Source organism: Cinclus cinclus, chromosome 3, assembly GCF_963662255.1.
Source record: "Cinclus cinclus chromosome 3, bCinCin1.1, whole genome shotgun sequence".
NCBI classification, from domain to species: Eukaryota; Metazoa; Chordata; class Aves; order Passeriformes; family Cinclidae; genus Cinclus; species Cinclus cinclus.
Window position 1 is genome coordinate 3,821,387 of NC_085048.1, and position 23,749 is coordinate 3,845,135.

At 41.7% G+C, this 23,749-nt stretch overlaps 1 protein-coding gene across 1 annotated transcript in view; it reads left to right on the plus strand.

Annotated features, from left to right (window-relative positions):
* Positions 1-23,749, plus strand: part of PKHD1 (PKHD1 ciliary IPT domain containing fibrocystin/polyductin) — a 226,094-nt gene that overhangs the window by 195,973 nt on the left and 6,372 nt on the right. Inside the window, exons 59-62 of the mRNA XM_062489610.1 lie at positions 2,419-3,424; positions 16,518-16,653; positions 17,211-17,298; positions 20,562-20,669. Of these exons, the coding sequence (XP_062345594.1) occupies positions 2,419-3,424; positions 16,518-16,653; positions 17,211-17,298; positions 20,562-20,669 (1,338 nt within the window). The remainder of the gene's footprint in view (positions 1-2,418; positions 3,425-16,517; positions 16,654-17,210; positions 17,299-20,561; positions 20,670-23,749) is intronic.

A 23,749-nucleotide genomic window follows, 5' to 3' on the forward strand; every position in this document is an offset into this window, starting at 1 on the left:
AGGGGGCTTTGTACAAGTCCCATCTCACTTGGACATCCTCCCTGAACAGAGTTTGATATTTATGCAATTCCATTGCTTCCCTTGGTGACGTGCAGAGGGAGAACTCATTCTGGGGAATGTTCACAGACCACGGGCTCACATGATGATTCCCCTGGAAATACACAGGAGGTAAGAACCCACAGGATCCAGGCTTCGAGATATAACTAAAGGCAGAGCCCAGAGTTATGTAATGGAATCATAGAATGGCTTGGGTTGGAAGTGGCCTTAAAGATCATCCATTTCCAACACTCTTCCCATGGTCAGGGACACCTTCCACTGCACCACGCTGCTCAGAACCCCATCCAACACTTCTCATAGTTAATTTCTTTTTTAGGAATCTGCTACTTTTATCTAGCAGAAATTTTCACATTATGTGTCCTTGATAAGGGAGGTCCTGGTGCCCTAATATCCTCTTATTTATCTAGAAGTTTGTGACTCTCAAGGATGTTGCTATCCCTTATTTTTTTATGTGAACGGAATACATGACCCCAGGTGCTGAATGAGGAGCAAAGAGTTAGTTTGGATATTGGCCATGCTTTGCCCAGCACATTTGTGAGCACACTGACTAAGGAGGGAGCAGTCTGGGTGAGGGAAGGAGAAGTCTAGCTGGCTACAGCAGCAAATTCCTTCTTTGATTTTATTTTGAAGAGAGGAAGGAAAAACAGAAACATACATCTTTTTCTAACATGCTCCAGGCAGAAATGTTTATGGTTTTGGTGCCTGTATCTGAACTCATTTACTTTTATTCTCTCTTTATAATCAGTGGTGATCTCATCATTTCAGCCTGAGGCACAATTTCTCTCATCTTAAAGCAGAGACCTGTATTTGGTCACATGGAACACACTGTTAGCTTGTAGCACCTTTCAGGACTTTTGACAAAGGTGTGGAGTGGCAGCACAAGGGGGAATGGCATCCAACTGACAGGGGTAGGGTTTAATTTGGTACTGTGAAGAAATTCTTTACTGTGAGGATGCTGAGGCATTGGTTGCCCAGAGAAGCTGTGGATTCCCCATTGCTGGAAGCGTACAAGGACAGGTAGGATGGGCAGGTCTGAGCAACCTGGTCTAGTGGAAGGTGGTCCTTTTCAGGAGGGTTGGAACTAGATTATATTTAAGGCCCAACCTTTCAACCCAAACCATTCTGTGACCCAATGATTCTAACTCAGGAGACTGTGTGGATTACATCTCTTCTCTCTAGAGCCTTCCATAAAAGGATCCTCTTGGCTTGTCTGCAGAGGTTCTTGGGAGGGGCTTTAGTGGGAAATCCTGAGATATGTGTAACAATAGTCACCCCTGTTACCTTCAGTGAAATAATAAAGCGTTATCTAAAGTGATTTTTGCACTCCTATTCATTTTGTGTTACACCCACAGATGTTAAACCCACAGCTACCAAAAGAAGTCCAGGTGACACTCTGCACTTGTGTTTAAGAGACAGAATCCCATCTCTGCTCAATAAAATTATAGGATTGTAAAGTCCAGATGACTAAACAGAAGTATTTTAGGGTGAATTTCATTGGTTTTAAACAGCTTTGCATAGATGGCTATGTATATGTATGGATGTGTTCCAGTTACATAAATGTGTGTTTTGTGTAATTTCTGGTGCTGTGGGGTGTCCTTGCAGGGCATATGTCTTCTATAGACCCTGTGTCACATGTCTCAGGTGCCTCAGGACATCCCAAACAAATCTAGACACCTGCCCGTGAGCAAATGGTTAAATTTCCAGATCTCAACTGACTGCAGTGGGAGTTTGGACATTTGGAACACATGTGAGAGTGTACTATATTTGTAGGTATCTGAATCTGGTGGTTTCTTCCAGCTCTAAAACTTTATGAGATGGTTCATCACTGGAGCAGATTAATGATGTTCTGGTCCTTTCTAGTGTTTTCTCTTTGAAGTCCAGTCTCTGTGAGCGGGACAAGACATCATTTTGTAGGGTTAAATTATCCTTTCAAAGACTTGCAGTCATGCCCTGATTCATCACCCTGTTTAGGCTTGGAACCAGGAAAAATATAAAAGGCACAAGGACATGGGGACAAGGTGCTGGGTCAGACAAAAAGCATGTCTTGTGTCAGATATATGCTCTTCCAATTAATACTGTAGTTTGATATCTAGAAAGAACAAGGTAGGTGTATGTGATGCTTATCTGTCGTTTGTTTTCAGTCCTCAACAATTTTCAACTCTAGGACATCTAGAGGTAAATGCAGTTTCTACCTATTTAATATCCCTCAGTGTCCAGGCTTCTCTTTAAAGATGCATAATTTTAGCACTGACCAAGTGAATTTAAATTTGGAATGGGAAAATGAGGAGCTATTAAATTTTTTTTTGAGATGATGTCTGAAACAATTAATTTTCCTACCCATCTCCCTTTATTCTCTCCCAGGAATTTACAGAGATGACAATAAATGCCTCTTCAAGCCATCAGTTCAAGGCTACTTCTGTAAACAGGCAGATCACGCACTTGTCATCTTAGAAAACTTGGACTCCAGTGTGGAGAGCCAGAGACTGTTCCCAGTGGTTACAATGACTGGCAGCTTTATGGACACCCTCACTGATGAGACCTCACATTCTTTGTGTTACCCTGCAGAGCATCGTTCTACTTTCTTCTCTGTTCTGCCCTCCACCAAACTCACCACGGTTTGCTTCCCAGACCTGGCACCTCTGGCTGTCAGACTCTACCTCCTCAGTGGCCAAAACACAACCAGGCTTCCCCTGGCCATATTCTTCACTGAGCCCCTCAGCCTTCGTGTTTTTGTCCAAGGGAATTATGTCTCTCCGACCCCATCTTCTTTTTCACTGAACGCAGGGGCAGGAGCCAATTACTTCAGCTTTGAGGACAACCTCCTGTATGTTCTCCTCCATGAGAAAGAACCTGTGGAAGTAGTTGCTGGTCTTTCCCTTCTTGTGGCTTTCACTGTACCTGAAGCTGTTGGGGAAAAGGGTGAGGCAACCATAATCTGTCGATTGGCTGATTTCTTGAAGGTTGGTCATGACCAAATTAGAGTCGTCCATAATGTGCTGGGAGGTGAAAGCACTTTGAAGGTAATCTCAGCCAACGCCAGCAAAAAGAGATATCACTGCCCTAACATGGCATTTTGCACAGCCTTTCAGAGCAGATACAGCACACAGGAAGAAGGGACACAACTAGGGAACACCCGGGCTCTGCAGTCACCTGATGGGGTTGGTTCATCAAGAGTGCTGATCATTGAGCTTGGTGATCTGCCAGGTCATCCAAGAAATGAGTTCACAAGTGACAGCCTAAAGAGTTTGGCCAGAACAATTATCAACACTCATCAGACTGGGGACCTTCAGAGTGGCCTTGGCTTGCCAGTTGACACCTTAATGTTGACTCAGTCTGCTTTGCTGTCCCCAGGAGAAGGTAACAATAGGTAAGTAGCAGATGTGTCATTACCAGATACTGATTAAAGTGTAGAGAGGCAGTTTATTCACTTGATGTACTTATTAAACAAGTTCTCCATTGACTGAAATGTGACTAACCATGCTGAAAGATGTTATAAAGTTTCCATGACTTGCCCAGAGAAGCTGTGGCTGCCCCTGAAAGTGTCCAAGGCCAGGTTGAACAGGGTTTGGAGCAACCTGGCATAGTGGAAGGTGTCCTTGTCCATGGCAGGGGGTGGAATCTGATCATTTTTAAGGTCTCTTCCAACCCACACCATTCCATGATTCTGTGATGTCAGAGCTGTGCCCCAGTACTAGCTGGACTCCCATGTTTTTCTGTTGGTGCTCATGAATCTGGAATGCAGAGATGTCAGTGGTGCCTTAAATGAGGAACAGAGTTCTTAAAAGTCTGCCTTGAAACTATAAAGAATTAGGTTAATTCAGGCTATCATAGATGTTAAATTCTAAACAATTAAATCTATTAATGTTTGTAAATTGGTGTGGCAGCAGAGGTACATTATTTAAGATGGGCTGTTGCCTTAACTGTCTTGAAGATCCAAACATTTATTCATATACTTTTAAAACGTAAGGCCACAAAAATCTGTTTAATCTATTACTTCAATATTGTGTATGAAACAAGCCACTACTCTTCACTTAGATGCCTTAGTGTCAATGATTCTTTTTACCTAAAGTTCTTGACACCCATCTGGTTGTGATGATACAAGAGCTGGACACCTTCAATACTGTCTGAACATGTTGAATACTATTCCTGTTCTTTCTGTCACAAGTACTTGCCCATTTCCTCTTGTCAACCTCTACCTGCAGATTCCCATGAGAGCATCTGGTTATTTCCTTCACTTTTATATTAGTAACTTTCTGAGCATTGACTCTTCCTCCTCCTCCTCCAGATACTTTCAGAGTAATCAAATAACCTCACTGTCTGCTTTGGAAAAAAAAAAATTAAAAGGCTTGAGTTCTGGTGAGTGTTTCTTTCTTTCTCTGTCTGTTTTCTGAATTTGTTTGGAAGTGTGAGTGACTGAAAATCGAGGTTTCCTTCTTGGTGGATTCCCCAGCTTTGGACATGTATAAGATTCAGCTGGATAGGGTGCTGGGCCGCCTTGACTAGACCATGACATTTCCAAGAAAGGTTGGACCACAGGATCATTGAGGTCCCTCCCAGCCTGGTATTCTATGATTGTATGGTGTCGGTGCCTGATGTGAAAGTGTATTAAATCCCATTTTCTCCTGGCACAATTCAATGATTCCATTATCCCAGTCTCCCACAGAAACAGGAGAATTCATGGTCTTCTGGTTGCTCACTGTATTCTTTAATTCCTTTTCAGTTCTGTCTTTCCAGAACCCAGTTCTGTCTGTTTGCCCAGATCCTATATCCCACATAATCTGGGCCCCCATGTTTGACTTTTCTGTTGGGAATTTATCAGCCCACAGAACCTTCCATGCTTTATATCAGTAGTGGGTTTATATTTGTGTCTCCATGCAGATACAGCAACAGACCTGCATCTCATTTTGACAGAACAACACAGGACACTTCTTTGCTTTACAATAATTTCCCGCTGCAGCTCCCTTTTGAGCTCTGCCAGTTACAGAGTTTTTGGTCAGTTTTATACATACTAAATTTTATTGATATTCAGCACCAAGACTCACTTTTTGAAGATCTTTTTTCCCCCCCCGTCCTCCACATCAACAAACAATCCTTTCTCTCCCTCCTTCCTCTGTCCCTGTCTTGCCCTTTTTAGCCTCTTAAAGCCGCTATTTGCACAGCCCAGATGTCAGCCCTTATCTGCAGAGGAGGTTGTGAAGAGCAGAGCTGGTATGGGATGGGAGCAGACAGCAGTATATTTTAGCATCAGATCCTGAAACTGTATTAAAAGCATATGGGTAATATGAAAAAGGTAATATCCCATCTGTTTTTAATAGAGGACATGGGATTTGATGTTTGGCAACCTTATTGTGTACTCTCTTGATATTGCATAATGTTATTTTTTGATGTTGAGCACTACTGAGCCTTATCCAAGTATAAGTATATTCCATATATTCCATCTATGCAAGAAAGAAATTGGATTTGTCTAAGACTTAGTCCCTATAATTAATACCACATCCTCTCCCATTTACTGCTGACCCATGGACCATCCTGATGTCTGCCAGTGATACAAACTGCTGTTCACATGCTTAACTTTTCTAGTAGACACTCTGTGGTTCGTGGTGGAGAAGCAGGACAATGGTCTGTGACTGTAGGATTTTTTTTTGTTGTTGTTGTTTTGTTTTTGGTTTGCTGGTTTCAACTTTAGGTGGGTTTTTTTGGGGGGGGTAGAATTTTATTTTTGTTTTCTTTTGGCTTGTTTTTGTTTTGTTTTGTTTTGCTTTGCTGTGCTTTGCTTTTGTGCTTTTGCTTTTGGGGTTTTGTTGTTTTTTTGTGGATTTGCATTAAGTCCAATGAAGAATTATTAAGTGCAAGATCAAATCTTAAATCAGGGACCAATTCTGAAGATACATTGTAATTTGGATCAGCAGAACCAACATCACTCTTGTTAGTGGGACTGTTTGTGCTACACTGAAGGGCACTGCAAAAAGGGACAGCAGAAAAATGATGTGGGGAATTTTACAGTGGGTATTGAGGTTTCCCAGAGAAGCTGTGGCTGCCCCTGGATCCCTGGAAGTGTCCAAGGCCAGGCTGGACAGTGTTTGGAGCAACCTGGGATAGTGGAAGATGTCCCTGCCCATGGCAGAGAGTGAAACTGGATGATCTTTAAGGTCCCTTCCAACACAAAGCATTCCACGATTTACATGATCCTAAGACAAGATCCCAAGAGACCATTTAAAGGAGAGAAGCACCATCTTCTGTGTGCCAGCAAGGAAACCTCGAAGCTGTCTTTTTTTCAGGCACAAATGGCATCTCCACACTGGGACTGCTGGCCCAGCTGTGTTTTGTCTTCCTATCTGTGCACACTCTGTGAAAAGATTCCAAGCAGCAAAGATCAGGAGAGTTCCCTAGGATGGAGGCTGTTTTACTGCAGACACGAAGTGCTAGCCTAAAGCCTTGGATTCACTGCCCCAATTATGGGAAGACCTGGGGTCTTTGTTGAAGAGAACACTCACATCACCAGATCACAGGATCGGCTCAGAACTCACCCACCCTCAGCTGCTCAGGCTCCTCTGCACTGTTATTTATTGCTCCCCATCAGTCATAGCTTTTCTGGAATTACTCATGGCTGACATTTCTGATGCAATAAAGCCACAGATAACCTGCGAAATGAAATCAAGGTTCTCCTGTTGGGACATGTACTGTCCCCACTGTCTATCTGTCTCCATTTAAGCAGCACATGCTGGCACAGGCATGGATAATGGGGCTGGGATTACAAGTTAGACAAAGTATTCCAGTGGTTTTTTTTTTCTCTGGAAGGAAAAGAGGAATATTTTCACACCTGAGTCATGCTAAACCCAATTGGACCATCAGAAATACACTGAACCTGCACTCCTGCCAGGCCCATCTCCTTGGGCTTTCAGACCAGTGAATTGTCTTACATCATCATTCTCAATGACTCTGAAGGAAACTGGAGCCAGGGGAAGGTCAGTCTCTTCTCCCAGGTAACAAGCAACAGGATAAGAGAAAACAGCTTCAAGTTGTACCAGAGGACGTGTATTCTAGATATTAGAAAAAAAAACATCTTTCACTGAAAGAGTGGTCAGGTATTGAGACAGGCTGCCCAGGGCAGTGGTGGAGTCACCATCCCTGGAAGTGCTCAAGAGGAAGGTGAATGAATGGGACGTTTGGGGACACGGTCTGGAGGTGAACACTGTGCTGGGCTAATGGCTTCACTCAAAAATCTCAGGGGTATTTCCTAACCTTAATGATTTTATGGTTCTATAACACCACAACTACAAAAAGATCTTTTATCAGCGTGGACTGGATGTTCATTTGCAGCCCAGGACAGTGAGGCTGAAAGGGAGCTTTGGAAACCCTGCTGTGGTAAGGTATTAGTCAGTAGATCTGTAAATCACACTGCCAAGCCTTTAAAAAATATGGCTTGTCTGTTATGATTTGAAGCGCTTTTATACATGATTTTAATTTAACTCCTTTGTTAGGGTCATTTCAAGCACGGCTCATTAATTTGTCAAGAGAAGACAGAGGTGATTGCTGTGACTGCTATAGTCTTGCACAGCTGGAGAGTCAGAGATGTCTATCACATAGTTTATATTCCATGAAATGCCTTTATATAACATATACTGTAATGGATTTACAGATAGAAATTCCTGTTTTGCAAAATCTTCCTAATATCAATATAAATATGAAAGAATAAGAAGCACAGTGATGAATGTATTGTATGTGTTTGTGCAGGTACCTTTATACAGAATCAGGAATATAATTCTGGACAGTAGTTTAGTCCCTATCCCCACACTACAGCAGGATGCTTTGCTCCTTCTTGATCAACCTTTAACCTGATACAAATGGAAATATTTTTTGTTGAGAGTTATGTTTGAGGTAGTATGTGAAAAATGGTGCTTGTGCAGGAAATTTGAGGCTCACAGCAAGGAATAAAAGGGAAGCAAATTATCAAAGAATGGCTCATTCCAACAGCAATTCCCATGCAGAGCACTAAATGAGATATTACAACTAATTCTCTGTGTCACATGGCACATACACAGGCAGCAGGGCTGGAGTTCAAAGAAGATTAATTCAGACTCTTCCTTACCCCAAAGTGCTTGGATTTGGTAACCTTTGCTTAGGTTTCAGGCAGGCTGCTCTGTGGAATTGCACAGGGCTTTACAAAAAAAAAAAAAAAAAAAAAAAAAGATATGACAATTTTTCCTTGAATAATTATGCAAGTTTTTCCTCCAGTGAGCAGGCAAAGGCAGGATGCGAAAAATCTCCACGTCAAGAGCTGCCGACATTGTAGCACTTGAGGGAATTTCAAAGTTTTATCTGCAGCACTCCTAAAGTGAAGGTATGGAAGTGATGATACTTAGGAGCTTAAACTAAGCTTAAAATGTCTTTTAAATTAAACTTATTTAATTTTAAGTTAGATATTCACATGGGCAGTGCAGAGGGAATATTTTTATGTAGAATGTGCCACTCACAGCTGATCAGATCAAATTCAGATCAAGTAGCTAAAAGGAAGGACATTTAAGATGATCATGGGTATTGAGTTTATTTAAGAATAGAATAGAATTATAAAACTATTTAGTAGAGAGTTTGTTTAACTTGGCAAAACAAATCTGGAAGATATCACTCTATCTGTGAAAATACGTTGCAAGAGTAAATAGCAGTGAGGAATCTCTCCATAGTGATGGACAATGACAGCACAGGAACAAAAGAGCATAAGGCACTGAGAGGTAACTTTGCATTTAAAAATAGAAGTATGCTCCTCCTCAGATAATAAACAGGAAGAGCTTTGCAATAGAACTGGAAAGGTAACATTTCACATTTCCATTCAATACTATTTTCATGACTTTTACCCCACATGGCCAAAATTATATTATGAATTTTGTTTATTTATTTATTTGTTTAATAGTTTGGGGATAGTTAAGATGACCAACATCACTTTTACAGTCTAGTAAAATGGTGGGAAAGTCCACATGAAAAACCTAGAGGGTTTTCCATCAGAGGAAGTTCTGATTCTCTAGTGGGTTCTTTGTGGGAGCAATGGGATAAGAAATGTCATGAGCATGAAGTGGGAGTTCAAACTTGAACAAAAAGTGTTATGTCATATAAAACTGCCTGATCACGTTGTACTTTTGGAATCAGGATGAAATTTTTATCGTCAATTCGGAATTATTTTCCTAGTGGGAAACTTAGTAGTTGTGGGATGGGCCAGAAGAGGTGGGTGGCCATGGGGTAGTCAGAGATTCGGACACATCCTCCCACAGTGAAGGTGATGGCAATGGATGTAAAAGAAGATTATGTGAAGGGATTCTATGTCAATAGGTTATTTATCTGTCTGATCAATAGTGAAGTTTTAGTCTGTTACTAATTTTTTGCTTCTGGTAGAATTGAAATTGGGCATAAGAGCTGAATTGTCAATGTAGGAAATGCCCAGTCATACCAGAGATGATGCTACAAAAGGTCCTTAATTGTGTAGATATTAGGCCACAGATCTACTGTTTTAGTTTTGGTTTGTTTTTTTTTTTTCCCTTCATGTTTAAATCAAGGAAGGAAAACTAAGGAGGCATCTTTTGACCTGAGTCCATGATCAATAGAGCAATTGAATTGCAGCTTAAGCAGAAATATTTTTCATTCAGGCTATTCCAAACATGCACAAAATATGATGTCTTGTCCATAAGATGGTTTGATTTTGAAAGGGAAAATACCAAAAGCAGCCCTTCATGTATGAACCCTGTGTGACGCCAGCATTTCCCTTGCAAGTTTTCAAGCAAATCTCCAAACTGCCTTTCTTGGATCTTCACATTTCCTCTCCAACAATAGTAGATAAATATAATGATAGTTTTTTACCACTGCTCTGCTGGGCAGGAGCCTTTCTGACAGTGTAGGAGTTAAAGGGTCTGTTACCAAGATATGTAGTTCTCCTCTAAGCTTTACATTTTAAACTAAATTCCTGTTAGCATCTAGTTTACATGGTAAACATATCCAAGAATTTGTCATTCCCACTCAAAGGTAACAGCTGTGAATTACAAGACTCAGACAGCTAGAAGTCCTACGCCCCACATAATTCTGGTTGCTTGCTCTGACAATGGCCTTCTAAAACTCAACTGGCTTCTCTGCAGGGAAGGAGCTGAAGGTAGGAAAGATGAAAGAAGAGCAGGAGAAAGCAGAGGAAGAGAAAGGTGGAGAGGGTAGGAGAGATTTGAGAAAAGGAGCACAGGACTTTGAATGTTTCTGTGGGAAGAAGGAGGGATAAATTGCCTCATATCCCCCACACAAGTCTTGAACTTGTCTTTGAAACAGGTCTTTGAAACTGAAGGGTTTGTGTTAATACATCTCACTTTAAAATGAAGAGGATCAACTCAAGAGAAGCTGTTTCCTATTCCAGTGTTCCCTCAGAAGTTAACATTGTTCAGACACGTGCAGGAGATCCATCGGTGTCCCTGATGTGCTTCTCAAGCACTGCAAAGGGATCTGTCAAGCAAATCCTGCCTTGCTCATGACACGTATGGATTTATTTTCCCTCCTAACGACTACGGGACCTGCAACATAAGCGATGATTTACACGACACAAGCACCAGCAGAGAGGAGCTGCTGGCCACGTCTCCAAGGGACCAATCCTGTCCCCACTCCACCTTATTTAACATGTGAGTGGTGCCACCTCTATCAACAGAGCTTGTCTGCTGTGACATTCGAGTGAGTGACGGCTGTGTCAGCTCCCAGGCCAGACTGCTCTGCTGTCACATCGCACTCTTGGCCTCCGCCGTGCGTCTGATGGGAAAGGGGGAAAAATTCTTCCACATGCTTTGTTAGCAGGAATCTGGTGAGCAAAAGGTTAAATGGCTTGAGGTGTTGGGTGTGTGGGGGGTAGTGTGCATGTGTTTATATATCTATATGAGTGTGTGTGTGTGTATATATGTATTAAAATAAATAAATAAATATCTCTCTATATATAGATATATGTATACATACACAAGCACCTTGGTTTGGCTGTAGGACCTTGTGCCCACAGGCCACAGTCACATTATCATCTGGAAATTGGATAACGACAGCACAATGACAAATCCAGGTTGCCTGCAATAAGGTGCTAATCCCTTTGCTTTAATATCGGAGCAGCGTGTAATGATGTTTGGACATCACTCCAGTTTACTGACGACCCCACTGGGGCCAGCAATAGAAGCGTACAACTGTCTAACAAGCCATCAGGTGACCGCCGTCGTCAAAGCAACGGGGGATGCAATCTAATCTTCCCTCCATCCCTTCCAGCTCCCAATAAGGACCAGATTATAGAAGTGGCCCATCAATGCTTGGTAACTCGAATCAATTAACGTTAATTCGCACAATGCTATGATGTATTGTGATCACTTTCATTTCAAAGAAGGGGGAAGAAATTGCTATAATTCACCTAAAATGAGGTTGTCTATGGTGCTGAGGTATTAATTGGGTGTCCATATTAAATGGAAAAGGAGCACAGTAGTGAAGGAAAAGTGGATGAGTGACTCTCTTGGCTGCTATTGACCTATCAGAAGAAGACAGTGCCCTTTTCCTTTGCTTTTATCTATTACAGTTTTCCCTATTGCGTGTCAAGTTGATGTATTATAAAAAATTCATTTGGTGACCTTCCACCCCCCTAGCAGATTAAACAATTTCACTGGGATGGCATCATTAACAGGGCCTTGCATTTAATGATGATTTCTCTAAAAGGCCACGGAGATTCGATTTTAAGCTAACAGATTTATTGCACTATTATAACATATCGTAAAAAACTGTACCACCTACGGTCTGGTTTTAGGATAGAAACTGTTTAAGAGTTTATGTGGAGCTTAAAGTGGTATTACCTTGGGATACACAGCAAGGCAAAGCTCTGACCTCCGGCAGGATGCTGTTTACATTTAATAAAAGACATTTCTCTGACAGTAAACTTGGGGAGTGTGTTATGGAGGAGGCCTGGCTTAGCTCCTCACCAGTGGCTTTGTAAATTGGGGCACTTCCACTGATCTACAGCTATTAATGGAAGTTACTAATGAATCTAGAGGATGTTTCTGTCCTATCTGATGCATCTGCTCTGTTCCTCTCCTTCTAAAGAATTCTAGTGATCCTACATCCAGACCCGTCCTCAGCTTCGTTGTTCTGATAGAAGAAGGGCCTAGAGGGGAAGTCATAGGAGGAGAGGCTGAGGTCACTTGGTTTGCTCAGCCTGGAGGAGACTGAGGGGAGACTTCAATGCAGTTACCACTTCCTCATGAGGGGAAGGAGAGGGCTCGCACTGATCTCTGCTCTGTGGTGACCAGTGACAGGACCTGAGGGAATGACATGAAAATGTGTCATGGCGTGTCTAGGTTGGATGTGAGGAAAGGTTTCTTCACCCAGAGGGTGGCTGGGCACTGAAGAAGCTCCCCAGGGCAGTGATCACAACACCAAACCTGGCAGAGCTCAAGAAGCACTTGGAAAATGCTCTCAGGCACATGGTGGAATTGTTGGGTCTGTCCTGTGCAGGGCCAGGAGCTGGGGTCCACAATTCTCTTTGATTTCTTTATATAATATGGGAAAATATGGGAATTGGTGGAAATAAAAGTCATTCTTCAAATATCTTTTCTTGCTTAAAATAAGAATGACATCAGACTCCTCATTGTCTTCTGATGCTCCTGTCATTCTTCCCTGCATATATCAATCAGTGACAAGTTCTGCAGGGGGAGAAAAAGCTCCAACAGTGCACCTGAGAGGTCAGAGGTCTGGCTTATTTCATCATCCCATGATATCAGAACCAATTCTCACCCAAAACCACTGAATTCCTCACAGTCCTTCCAGTGAACCTGTACCTACTTTGCCTGCCACAAGTCCTCAGCTTGCCTATGTCCTGTCCTTGCTGCACCTCTCCTGAATCCCTTGAAGTCACCATCAACCCCCACCTTTTCAACAACAAAGAAAAATGTCGTTGACTGGATCATGATTCATTTAGTCATATTTTTCTTTAAATTCTTCCCAATTTCCTTCCCCTTCCAAAGATATATTGATTTTACAGCACTAGCATTTCAGACATACCAGCCAACTGCTCAATTAATTTCAATGTCTATTAGGAAATTAAATATGCCAGGGGCTGTTCTTTGGCACCAAGGCCAGCTGACATATTTCAGCATCCAAACTTCCAAGTGAAAATATTTTCTGACTCTATTAGCTCCCAGATAATTTGGGAGTTGTTCTGGACTTTGCCATTGGACCAAAACCACATCTTAAGAGGAACTGACGGTTTAATGGTAGAGGTGGTCAGGTGTCAGTTTGTTTTTGACATAATTTAGTTTTCTAGTAGACACATATCCATTGACTTTAATGGACCCTTGACACAGGCTCCCAGCCTGATCTCCTTTCCCTCGAAGTCAATTGGTAACTCCTTCTTCTTCTTCTTCTTCTTCTTCTTCTTCTTCTTCTTCTTCTTCTTCTTCTTCTTCTTCTTCTTCTTCTTCTTCTTCTTCCCACTACTATTATTGTTGTAGACATTATTATGATGACATGATATAACTATATTAGTAATGATATTAATATATTACATTAGATTAAATATCAGGAAGAAATTCCTCCCTGATTATGCTGGTGGGACCCTGGCACAGGGTGCCCAGAGAAGCTGTGGCTGCCCCTGGATCCCTGGAAGTGTCCAAGGTCAGGTTGGATGGGGCTTGGAGCAACTTGGGATAGTGGAAGGTTGCCCCGGCCCTTGGCAGGGAGTTGGAAAAAGATGATCCTCAAGGTCCCTTCCAACCCAAATCATTCTATGATTGTATATTTTATGATCACAGTTATTATTATTGCAGTTGTAAATAAAATGACAAGTTCTCCTTGATTTCAGGGATACTTCATTTCCTTTGTCCCAAACCTCTCCACCAAGTTTCTCAATTAATCCATAATACCTGCAGCAGACCCTCCAGTTTCTATGCCCTGGAACTTCCCTTCTGCTAAGGGGCAGGCACTTGCTCTCCTGCGGAGCCTCAACCTGTTCAGCAGACATGTGTAGGCACTGATGGGGACAGGATCAGGGATCCCTGGTGTCCCTGCTGTCTGAGGCATCCCCAGCCTGCTGTGCCCACCTCTAGAACAGCTGCAGGGCACTGAGCATCAGAGCTGCTCCCTGTCAGCAGGGAATTGCAAACCAGCCTGTTCCTGCCCAGCAGGAGACTCCAGGGAGGTGACAAACAGCACAGCATTCATGCCCACGGGATGAAGGCAAAGGCAGGTCTTGCTGTGGTCATTGCTGTGCTACAAGCACTCATCTACCTCCACCTCCCCAGGGCAAAGCTGTGCCAGGAAAGGCCTATTTTCCTTCCAGCACGAATCAGCAGGGGAGCAGCAGGATGCTCCTTTCTCCTCCTCCACACTGACATCATTTTAAGGAACACAACTTGCTGCGCGCAGGGTTGTGCCCAAAGGCAGGGGCTCCCTCACAGCACGAGCCAGCCTGGACCATGTGGGATATAAACACCACACTCCATGCTGTGTTAACCAAGTTCAAATTACTCACAAAGAGACATTCATTTTTACACTTCCTTTTAAAGTATTGATGTCTAGTTTTGCTTTTTCTGTTTTCTTCGCCATTATTTTACCAGAGAGTGAACGAACAAGGGGGAACAGTTCTAAATTAAAAGAGGAGAGATTTAGATTAGATGTTAAGAAGAAATTTTTTGCTGTGAGGGTTACACAGGTTGCCCAGAGAAGCTGTGGTTGCCCCATTCCTGGAAGATGATCCCTAGACCCCTTGGTCCCTAGGTCAAATTGGACAGGGCTTGGAGCAGCCTGGGATAGTGGGAGGTGTTCCTGCCCATGGCAGGAGGTGGGACTGGATAATCTTTATGGTCCCTTCTAATCCAAATTTTCTATGATTCTATGATTCTGTGATTCTATGATTCTATGGTTCTACTCACCCAAGGAGTGAGAGCTACTTTCCTAGATCCACATTTTGCAGCAGCCTTCCTCTATGCAGTAGATGAGCCCAGTTTTAGCGTGTGGAGCCCGGGTTGTGAATTCAGAGTATTTTTTCTTATTTGTTGTCAGTTTTAAAGAAACTGAGAAGAGAAAAAAACGTTTAGTCTTTACAGAAACTATGCCAAGACTCACCTAAACCTCTCTGTGCTCAGCTGGAGACTGGGAGCTCACAGAAAACTGCAGCTCTTAGGCATGAAAACAGAAATGACTTCGTGAGTTGTTCTTGCAATAAGTTCTGATCACATCGTTGAACTCACATTTTTGGAAGAAAGTGGATAACAGCACCTTATTGATGCCTCTGACATGAATTTCAAACTTAATACTGCCTTTGAGACTTTCCCACCAACAAAAAGACAAGATAAAGAACCAAGATACGGACTAAAACTTCAGTCCTTGAGCTACCTTTTGAGTCTGCACATATCCTTAAAACCTTAGTTGATCTTTCCAGCAGCTGTAGTTCAGACCAGTATTTTCCATCAGCTCAGTATGAACAGTATATCTTGTTTCAAATACAGAGTAATACATTGAAAAAACATCCACACCATCACCCAAACTAGAAAAAAGAGTTAAAAGCAAAGGAAACTTAAGCTCAATATGTCTTGTGTTTGTAAACACCTTTAAGCAAACACTAGAGATCAATGAATAGTTCTTCTTTTCATTTCAAGACAATACCAAACCCCCAGCCACTTCATTGCAATTGCAGATTAGAGCATTATATATATATAAATTATATATATATATGAGATACTAAATGACACAAAGCACTGGGAGAGGGAATGAAATGATCCAGGCTCAGAATGAAGTGTTGATTCTTTATTCAAATTCAAAAGGGGTCTCCTGGGATGCTCTAATTTAAATTTCAGGCTTGGAAAAACCCATGTCTTTCAAGGGGGTGTCTGTAACTGCTTTATTTCAGTCTGCAGACTTTGCACATTGGGAAGGTGATGGAAGGAAAAAGAAATGCAGTAAAGCCCTGGTAAGTGCTGTGCTTGTGTAGAGGAACCAAGAATTTGTTCTTAGAGGAACTCAGAGATTTTCAGTGAAAATCTTTCTGCTGGACAGGGAACATTTACAGGCTCCACTGCTCTCAGTGCACTGCAATGATGACTTTGGGGCTCAGGCATTGGGTTCATGGGTCCATTAAATCCCTGTTTCTGCCACGTACTTCCAACATGATACCAGGGCCATAAATTACTTTGCTAATTTCTAACTTTTCCATATGTAAAAAAAGGGATTTTTTGTAAAAGGGGATTGAAAAAAAAAAAAAAGGATTATTTCATACTTTGGTGCTTTTTTCTACTTGGAAGTGACAGCTGTTTCCTATTTCCATGCACACTGCTCTCACCCAAGGAATCAAAGGGTTATGAAATTAAATTAGTAGGTAAATTAGTAGGTAGAAAATAGGAACAGAAAATAACACCGAGAACTTTATTTCTGATTTTCCTCTCTCTTTTTTTCTCCCCCATTCTTTCCCATCCCTTTTCATGTGAAAGAAATGGAAGCAGACAGCATTCAGAAACGAGCTTATACAGGAGACCCTACAGCATCTCTGTTCAGGTGCAGCCCTCAGATGGAGAAATTGAGAAGCAGCTTCCAGTACAGCCAAAAATCATTTTCCTGGACAGAAAGGTAGAATTTGCCTCCCTGTGGATGGACACTTCTATTAATTCTGTACTATTTTGACATTTGAGAATTTTGACATTTGAGAATTTTGGCACAGAGCCAGGCTCTGCTCCAGGGCCCAGCAATGGCACCAGGGGAACGGGCAGGAACTGATCCCAGCAAGTTCCACCTGGACAGGAGACAGAACTTCTTCCCTGTGCAGTGACTGAGCACTGAACAGATTGTGCAGAGAGGGTCTGGAGTCTCCTCACTGGGATATTCCAGAATGATCTGGACACAATCCTGTGCCCTGAGCTCTGGGATGGCCCTGCTGGAGCAGGGAGGAGGAACCAGATGAGCCACTGTGGTTCCTTCCAATCTGATCCATTCTATGATGTGGCCTCATCTTGAAAAGTTATAGTGAACTTTTGACATTTGTAACATATGACACATGAATTCAAATTGCCCTCAGATAGGGGGCATATATATAAAAAAATTATTACAGTGATTGAAACCATCAAAGTTTTATTTGCTTTTGCTGAGGAGACAAGATCTTAGTTCTTCTCTTCTGTTCTTCCTCCCAGGGTGAAAGAATTGACAAACTGGGGCCTCCTGAAGAACCCTGGGTTGTATCAGCTCACCTCAATGATGCTTCCGAGGCGGTGCTGAAAGGTTTGGATGTGTTTTCCTATAGCAAGGGTTATGGCAAAGCAGCTATGCAAAATGATGGTGATAAATTTAGGAGCTCTCCCTGAGAAATACTGCAGCTGAAATGGAGCCTTCGTGATGCAAACAGAAGTATTTTTGTGCTCTGGTAGCTTAAAGGAAGTATGGTTTGTCTTGAAAAGACATTTCTGGGGTCAAAAAAAAGAAAGAATAAAGAATTAGAAATCCCAACACTTGATTTTTCAATTTATGTTAACTGTGGTAATTTCTTTCAAGTTCATGACAGCCTTTTTATCCCAGCAAAGGATCTGGCCAAGTACAGACAGAAACAACTGCCTGTGGATTGTCATTAACATATTATAATGTGAAAGTGTTTTTTGTTTTTTTTTCATGGAGGATCTAAATGTTTTGCTTCTGGTCCTCATTTATCAAAAGGCATGAACTCATGAAAGACACATGAAAACTCATGGAAAACTCCAAATGTGTGAGGATTTCCCTCAAGGTTGTGTGAACATGCTTAGATATAGAATCTTGTTTAAGTAGGGTGCTGAACCAAACACCTGTGGATGGCCATATGCTGCTAAATTAGAACTTGGAAATTATAATGATTATAAACCTATCAGTTTAATTGTTAAAATATTTAAATATAAGTGAGAAGCACACACAATGTAAAGTTAGGTTCCCTATTGGAGAGAACGTATTTTGTTCACAGTAAAGTCCTTTGTGTGTTGAGTTGAAAATTTCACATTTAGAGATGATAAGTTGCACTTAGGCTGTAGATCACAGCTTCTCACCCTTTCACTCTCTGTTAATTAGAAATTCTTCCTACCCCAAGATAGTTCCAGGATTACAGGTTAGAAAAATCCTTTGGTGTTTTGTGCTGCTTTTCGTGCCTTCTCAAGGCATGTTCCTAAACTCCTTAGGTTTAGATGAGCCACAGATTATTGGATCAGCTACTGACTGATAGTGGGAGGGAGGGAGGATTCCAGGAAGGAAGGAAAAGAAAGAAAGAAAGAAAGAAAGAAAGAAAGAAAGAAAGAAAGAAAGAAAGAAAGAAAGAAAGAAAGAAAGAAAGAAAGAAAGAAAGAAAGAAAGAAAGAAAGAAAGAAAGAAAGAAAGAAAGAAAGAAAGAAAGAAAGAAAGAAAGAAAGAAAGAAAGGTCTCTGAAGAAAAAGACACTTCACATTCTTTTAAAGATACATGCATCAAATTAATAGTCAATAAACTCCAGCAAAGGAAGAGCAGCACAGTACAGATGTTCTGCATGTAATAGTTTGCTGCAGTTTTTCCTTTGACAAACATCCTTATTGCACTCATCTTTTGAAGCACATGAAAGCAGCATTTAATGGAAATGGGTCCCGTCTAGCACACTGAGGCTGCTTCATCTGACAGCAGCCAAAGTGCCTCGTGGAAGGCAGTTTAGCTCCAAATTAGCTGTGCTTCTACGTTAAATACCAGCTTGCCTGAGAGATCTTTGGGAAGACTCCCATATATATCTGTAATATTCTGAGCTTTGAAGCATATGTGCCCAAAAGCTGAGCTAGTCTCTGTTGAGAAGTACAGTACAGTACTCGAGGCTTCATCACACACTAGAAATGGCAATTATAAATTATTTGAACACAGTTGATGAGGCCCTCTGTTAAAATCTGTATTACAGTGAGCATGAGAGCCAAGAAAACCTTGGTAGTCTGTGCAGACACTGGCATAAGGAAGATCATATGACTGAGGGATGAATTAGGGTTAGGCTGGAGCAATAAAAGAAATCTACATTCCCACAGCTCCATCAATTCTATTCACAATATAAATCACTTATTATTTATGTATCACAGCTGATCACGGAGACTAGTAATGAAATTGGTGATTTGGTGTGGTAGATACTGTAGAGAAATAGAAAAATAAACTCCATGTATGTAGTCAAAAGTAACTGGGATATTGACAAATTAAATAGTACCAGAGTCACAAAGAGAAGAAACTTTATCATTTATGTTGCTAAATAATTAATATGTGTCATGGTTTTACCTAAGGCCTTGTATTTGGCAATTTCCGGCCGTAGTTCAGAGTTTTGTACTTCACCACATTGTTCAATACCCTGAACATGAGAATGGCAGAGTAGAAATGTCCTGCCCACATTCAGCTTTATTTACCTTCACCTGTGCTGCTTAACTTCAATAAAATGCCAAACCACCTGCTTCATAAAGCAAATAGTTACGACATGTTGTCTTTCAGCAGGCAAAAGTCTGTGTTTGTGATCACTGGAGCAAGTCCAGCATCCTGAGGAAGTTCTGGCATCTCACCCCCACCTGAACCAACATTTGGAAATTTGTCAGCCTGTAGGATTTCACCCTTTCACCCCAAGAGTCTGAGTGCAGACCAGACCTGGCCAGCAGCACTCAAAGGCCAGGCCTTGGCTGGTGCTCAAAGATACACACAATAAAATGGGGATCCAGTTGCAAAGTAAATTATAACTTTTAAAAAGAGCCAACAGAAATAACAGTCATGGCAAGGGCAAATGTTGGGTCAGAATGAATTTCCTGATTGATCACAACAAGAGGTTACGTGATAGAGAAATTCTGTTTCCTGGGTTTCGTTTTAATGCTCTCCATGGAGTTTCTCCCTGCCAGGTTTCCAGATGGCAGTGTCTGCTGTACTGTCTCAGGGCAGCCACCACAGACATTTTCCATGGCAAAATACCTTTCAAAGCATCTGACAGGGCTAGAGAAAAATTCCAAGGGATTTAACAATAGGACAGGAGGGAATATGCCCCAAGATAAGGTGAAGCACCTACAAATCAGAAAAGAATTGAAGATCCAGATTGTCCCTTAGTTACAGTGGTTGACTCCTTGACTCCATCCCCTTAGGACAGTCTCTCATTATCACTGTCCTAACCTTGGTGAAGTACTTAGTCACATAAGACATGACTTAAATCTAAAAATGGGCATTTGAAACTTTCTAGTGCATCTCTGTAGCTCCAGTTACCTTTGTTTGATCCTTTTAACAGCTGCATTCACATTCACCCCCATAGCACACAGAAAATGTCGTTTCACAATGAGCTCAAAGAATAAATATTTAGAAGATGGAGCCCTCCAATCCCTCGGGAATTTCTTTGCCAAGTACCTCTGTGTGAAATTTTCTGGAGTTAGACACAATGTTTATGATTAAGATTGATAATGAATTTAGGCTTTCTGAAGGTCATGAGGACTCCCTAAGGTCCTTAAGTGGCCCTTACCTGGTTGCTGTTAATTGCAATATGATTTTTTCTGACTCTCCAGGGCTCACCCAAGTGCAGGTCATAGAGGGATGTGCAAGCTTTTCCAATCTGGCTGTCTCCAGCTCAGGAACAAACTGGAGACTTGTATTCACTGTCACATCACCTCCAGGTAAACCCCATATTCTGTGTATGTTTTCATTTGGCAAAATAAAAGCCTTACAGGTGGCCCGAATTTATAAAAAGGAGTTAAACTTTGTTTGAATGGGTGGAGCAATGCCAAACCTCTAAATGGCCTGAGTTCTGTTCCACATCCATGTTGGCATTCCCCAGGCAGCAGGAGAGATGGGTGACTCCTGTGCTATTCATGCAAGATGTCTCAAATCTAAAGAATAAGCACAGAGAAGTATTGTCAGGAATAGGTCCCTCTTTCTCCCTGGATTCCCTAGTATGTATCCCAAAAAATCAGATACTAAAAATCAGTTAAGTTGCCAGAGCAAACTTTTTCCTATAAATTGCAACCTCTCATTCCCTCTTTTTTCACCTGTTTATACTCATAAATTTTCCATCTGTGCTCCTGGCTATTTTCATAGTGCCTTTTCCTGCCTGTTTGCCTGCACCTGGTCACCTTTATAGGTGGTTGCACACATTCGGAGTGTGACTTCAGAACTGGGCTCTGCCAGGGCTCTCCTGAGAGCTTATGGAGATGATGTTGGCACTTTCAGAAACCCCTGAGCAGCTCAGTAAAGAGGAGGCAGGTGTGATTTCCCTTCTTGGAAATGGCAGCTGAGGGAGACACTGGGGACAAGGCACCCCATGAGCTCTGCCTTGGAAAATCCTCAAGATGTCTTCACAAAAGAAGCTCCTCTGCAACTGCTTGGGGACCTGAAATTATCTCTAAATCTTTTTCTGAAGGTATAGAGGGGTCAAAGTGTTGTTTTCTTGTCTCAGGATAACTGGTGAGGCAAAGCTATGGAGAAGCAGGAACAGGTCTGGCATAGAGTCCAAGGATATATTAAGATATAGATGTTATAAGACCATGTGTAAAGTCTCTATTGTGGTATTGCATCCATCCATCCATCCATCCATCCATCCATCCATCCATCCATCCATCTATCCATCCATCCATCCATCCATCCATCCATCCATCCATCCATCCATCTATCCATCCATCCATCTATCCATCCATCCATCCATCCATCCATCTATCCATCCATCCATCCATCCATCCATCCATCCATCCATCCATCCATCTATCCATCCATCCATCCACCCATCTCTCTTTATATATAGATATATATGCATGGCTATCTCTCTAGATAAATGCCATTGTAGATGATATAGACATATTATCTATCTATATTATCTATCTATATTATCTATCTATCTATCTATCTATCTATCTATCTATCTATCTAATGTCTTGCCTCATCCAAAGAAAAAAATAAATACCAGAGAGAACAATCAGGCTGCCACAAGTGGTTCATCCAAATTCAGTGCTTCCCATGGTTTGGCAAAAAGAGAATTGGAGTGCAGGGAGCAATTGGAGGTGGCCCTTTCAAGGGGGGGATTTTTGTGTATTTTGAGCTGCAAAACACATGCAGGTGCCACTACCTTCTCATCAGTGAGAGCAGATGGAAAGTCAGCACCTTACAAGAATTGATTCTTCATGCTGGAAGCATAGCTCAATGAAATGTATTTAGAAACCTGTTTCAAGGGAAATCCCAAAATCTTTTTTTCTGAGCAAAGGTCAAACAAAGATCCATTTTCTGAAATATTCAGCCAGTCAGAGTGTTACTAAGAATTAATAATAGACTAACAGAATGGTTTGGATTGGAAGGGATCTTCAAGATCATCGAGTTTTTCCTCTCCTATGTTGGGAAGGGACACCTTTCAGTAGACCAGGATGCTCAGAGCTCCATCCAAGCTCACCTTCAACACTTCCAGGGATGGGGCAGCCGCAGCTTCTCTGGGCAAACTGTGCCAGTGCTTAATTCCTAATTTAAATCTTCCTTCTTTCAACTTAAAGCCATTCTCCCATGGAGGATGTTTAGAGGTGCCAATGTGTACAGGCAGCTGATGCTCCTGTGCAGGTATCATCTGTGTAAATCAGATAATTCCACACTTTTAATGTGCATTGCAAAAGTACACACCAAAGGCACAATCCCTTTTGCTCCCTGTAATTGGGAATCATGCTGGAGACAACATAAAGGTTTTTACACTTCCAGATTCTTACTGAAGAGATGTGCTTTTATAGTTTGAGATAAAGAAACTGAAATTAAACAATCAAATAGTAGATGTTTGTGATACATCTTCATGAACCAGTTGCTCTGTGCACCTACCCTGGCATAATTCACTGTTTGGAGACAGCTCAGGAGGTGCAGCTGATGTAAAATGCTATAATCCCAAATGTTTTAGTGGTAGTTCCTGGGGAGAGCAGACTATTCATAGCACCACTGATACGGATCCCAATGGGTTTGATACATCCACTTCCCTTTTAAACCAACAGCATCCTATTCAAGAACTATTAGAGTAGTGCAAATCGCCTTTAAACACCTGTGTGTGTAGAGTCCTTAATACCTGAGAGATTTCTTCTCTCACCTGAAGATCATACGTGTTTGTAGCTGCAGGCAGATTTCTCCCAAATGGAACATGCTTCCCACCTTGTTCTGATGCAGCCTGGCTTCATTCATGTGGACAACACTGACACAAATCTAATTAGTTTCTGCTAAAAGTACTTACTGCTACTTACCCTGGTCTCTAAGCCTCCATCTGACAACATTTCATTTTTTTTTTAAATTTTAATTGATGAAAATAAAGGCTGTTAGATTTCTATTAAAAGCAGAATTCAAGTAAAAGAAATATCCATCCATCAAAATGTTTAGAATTGTGGTGTTAGGACCAATAAGGAGTCAGGGAGTAAGACAGATAATGAGTTGATGTGCTAATCTACTTGCTTCAGTGTGATCTACAGAGAGTACCAGGCCAGTTTTCCTGAACTCCTGTCCTTGTCCATAACATCTGCATTCAGAACTTATGGAAGTAATTTTTTAGAAATAATTTAGGGAATCAAAACCTCTCTCTATTTCAAAAGAGCAGTAGTAAGCATCTTCCAGTCTTTGTAACTCAGATCTGATGAACCCTTAAACACAGGAACTATGAGCAGTGCCTGGCTTGGTTCTGCCATTTACAGAAAACTTTAGAATCTCTGGGTGCAGAGCATTACTCAGAGCTTCTGTCTTTCAAGAGACT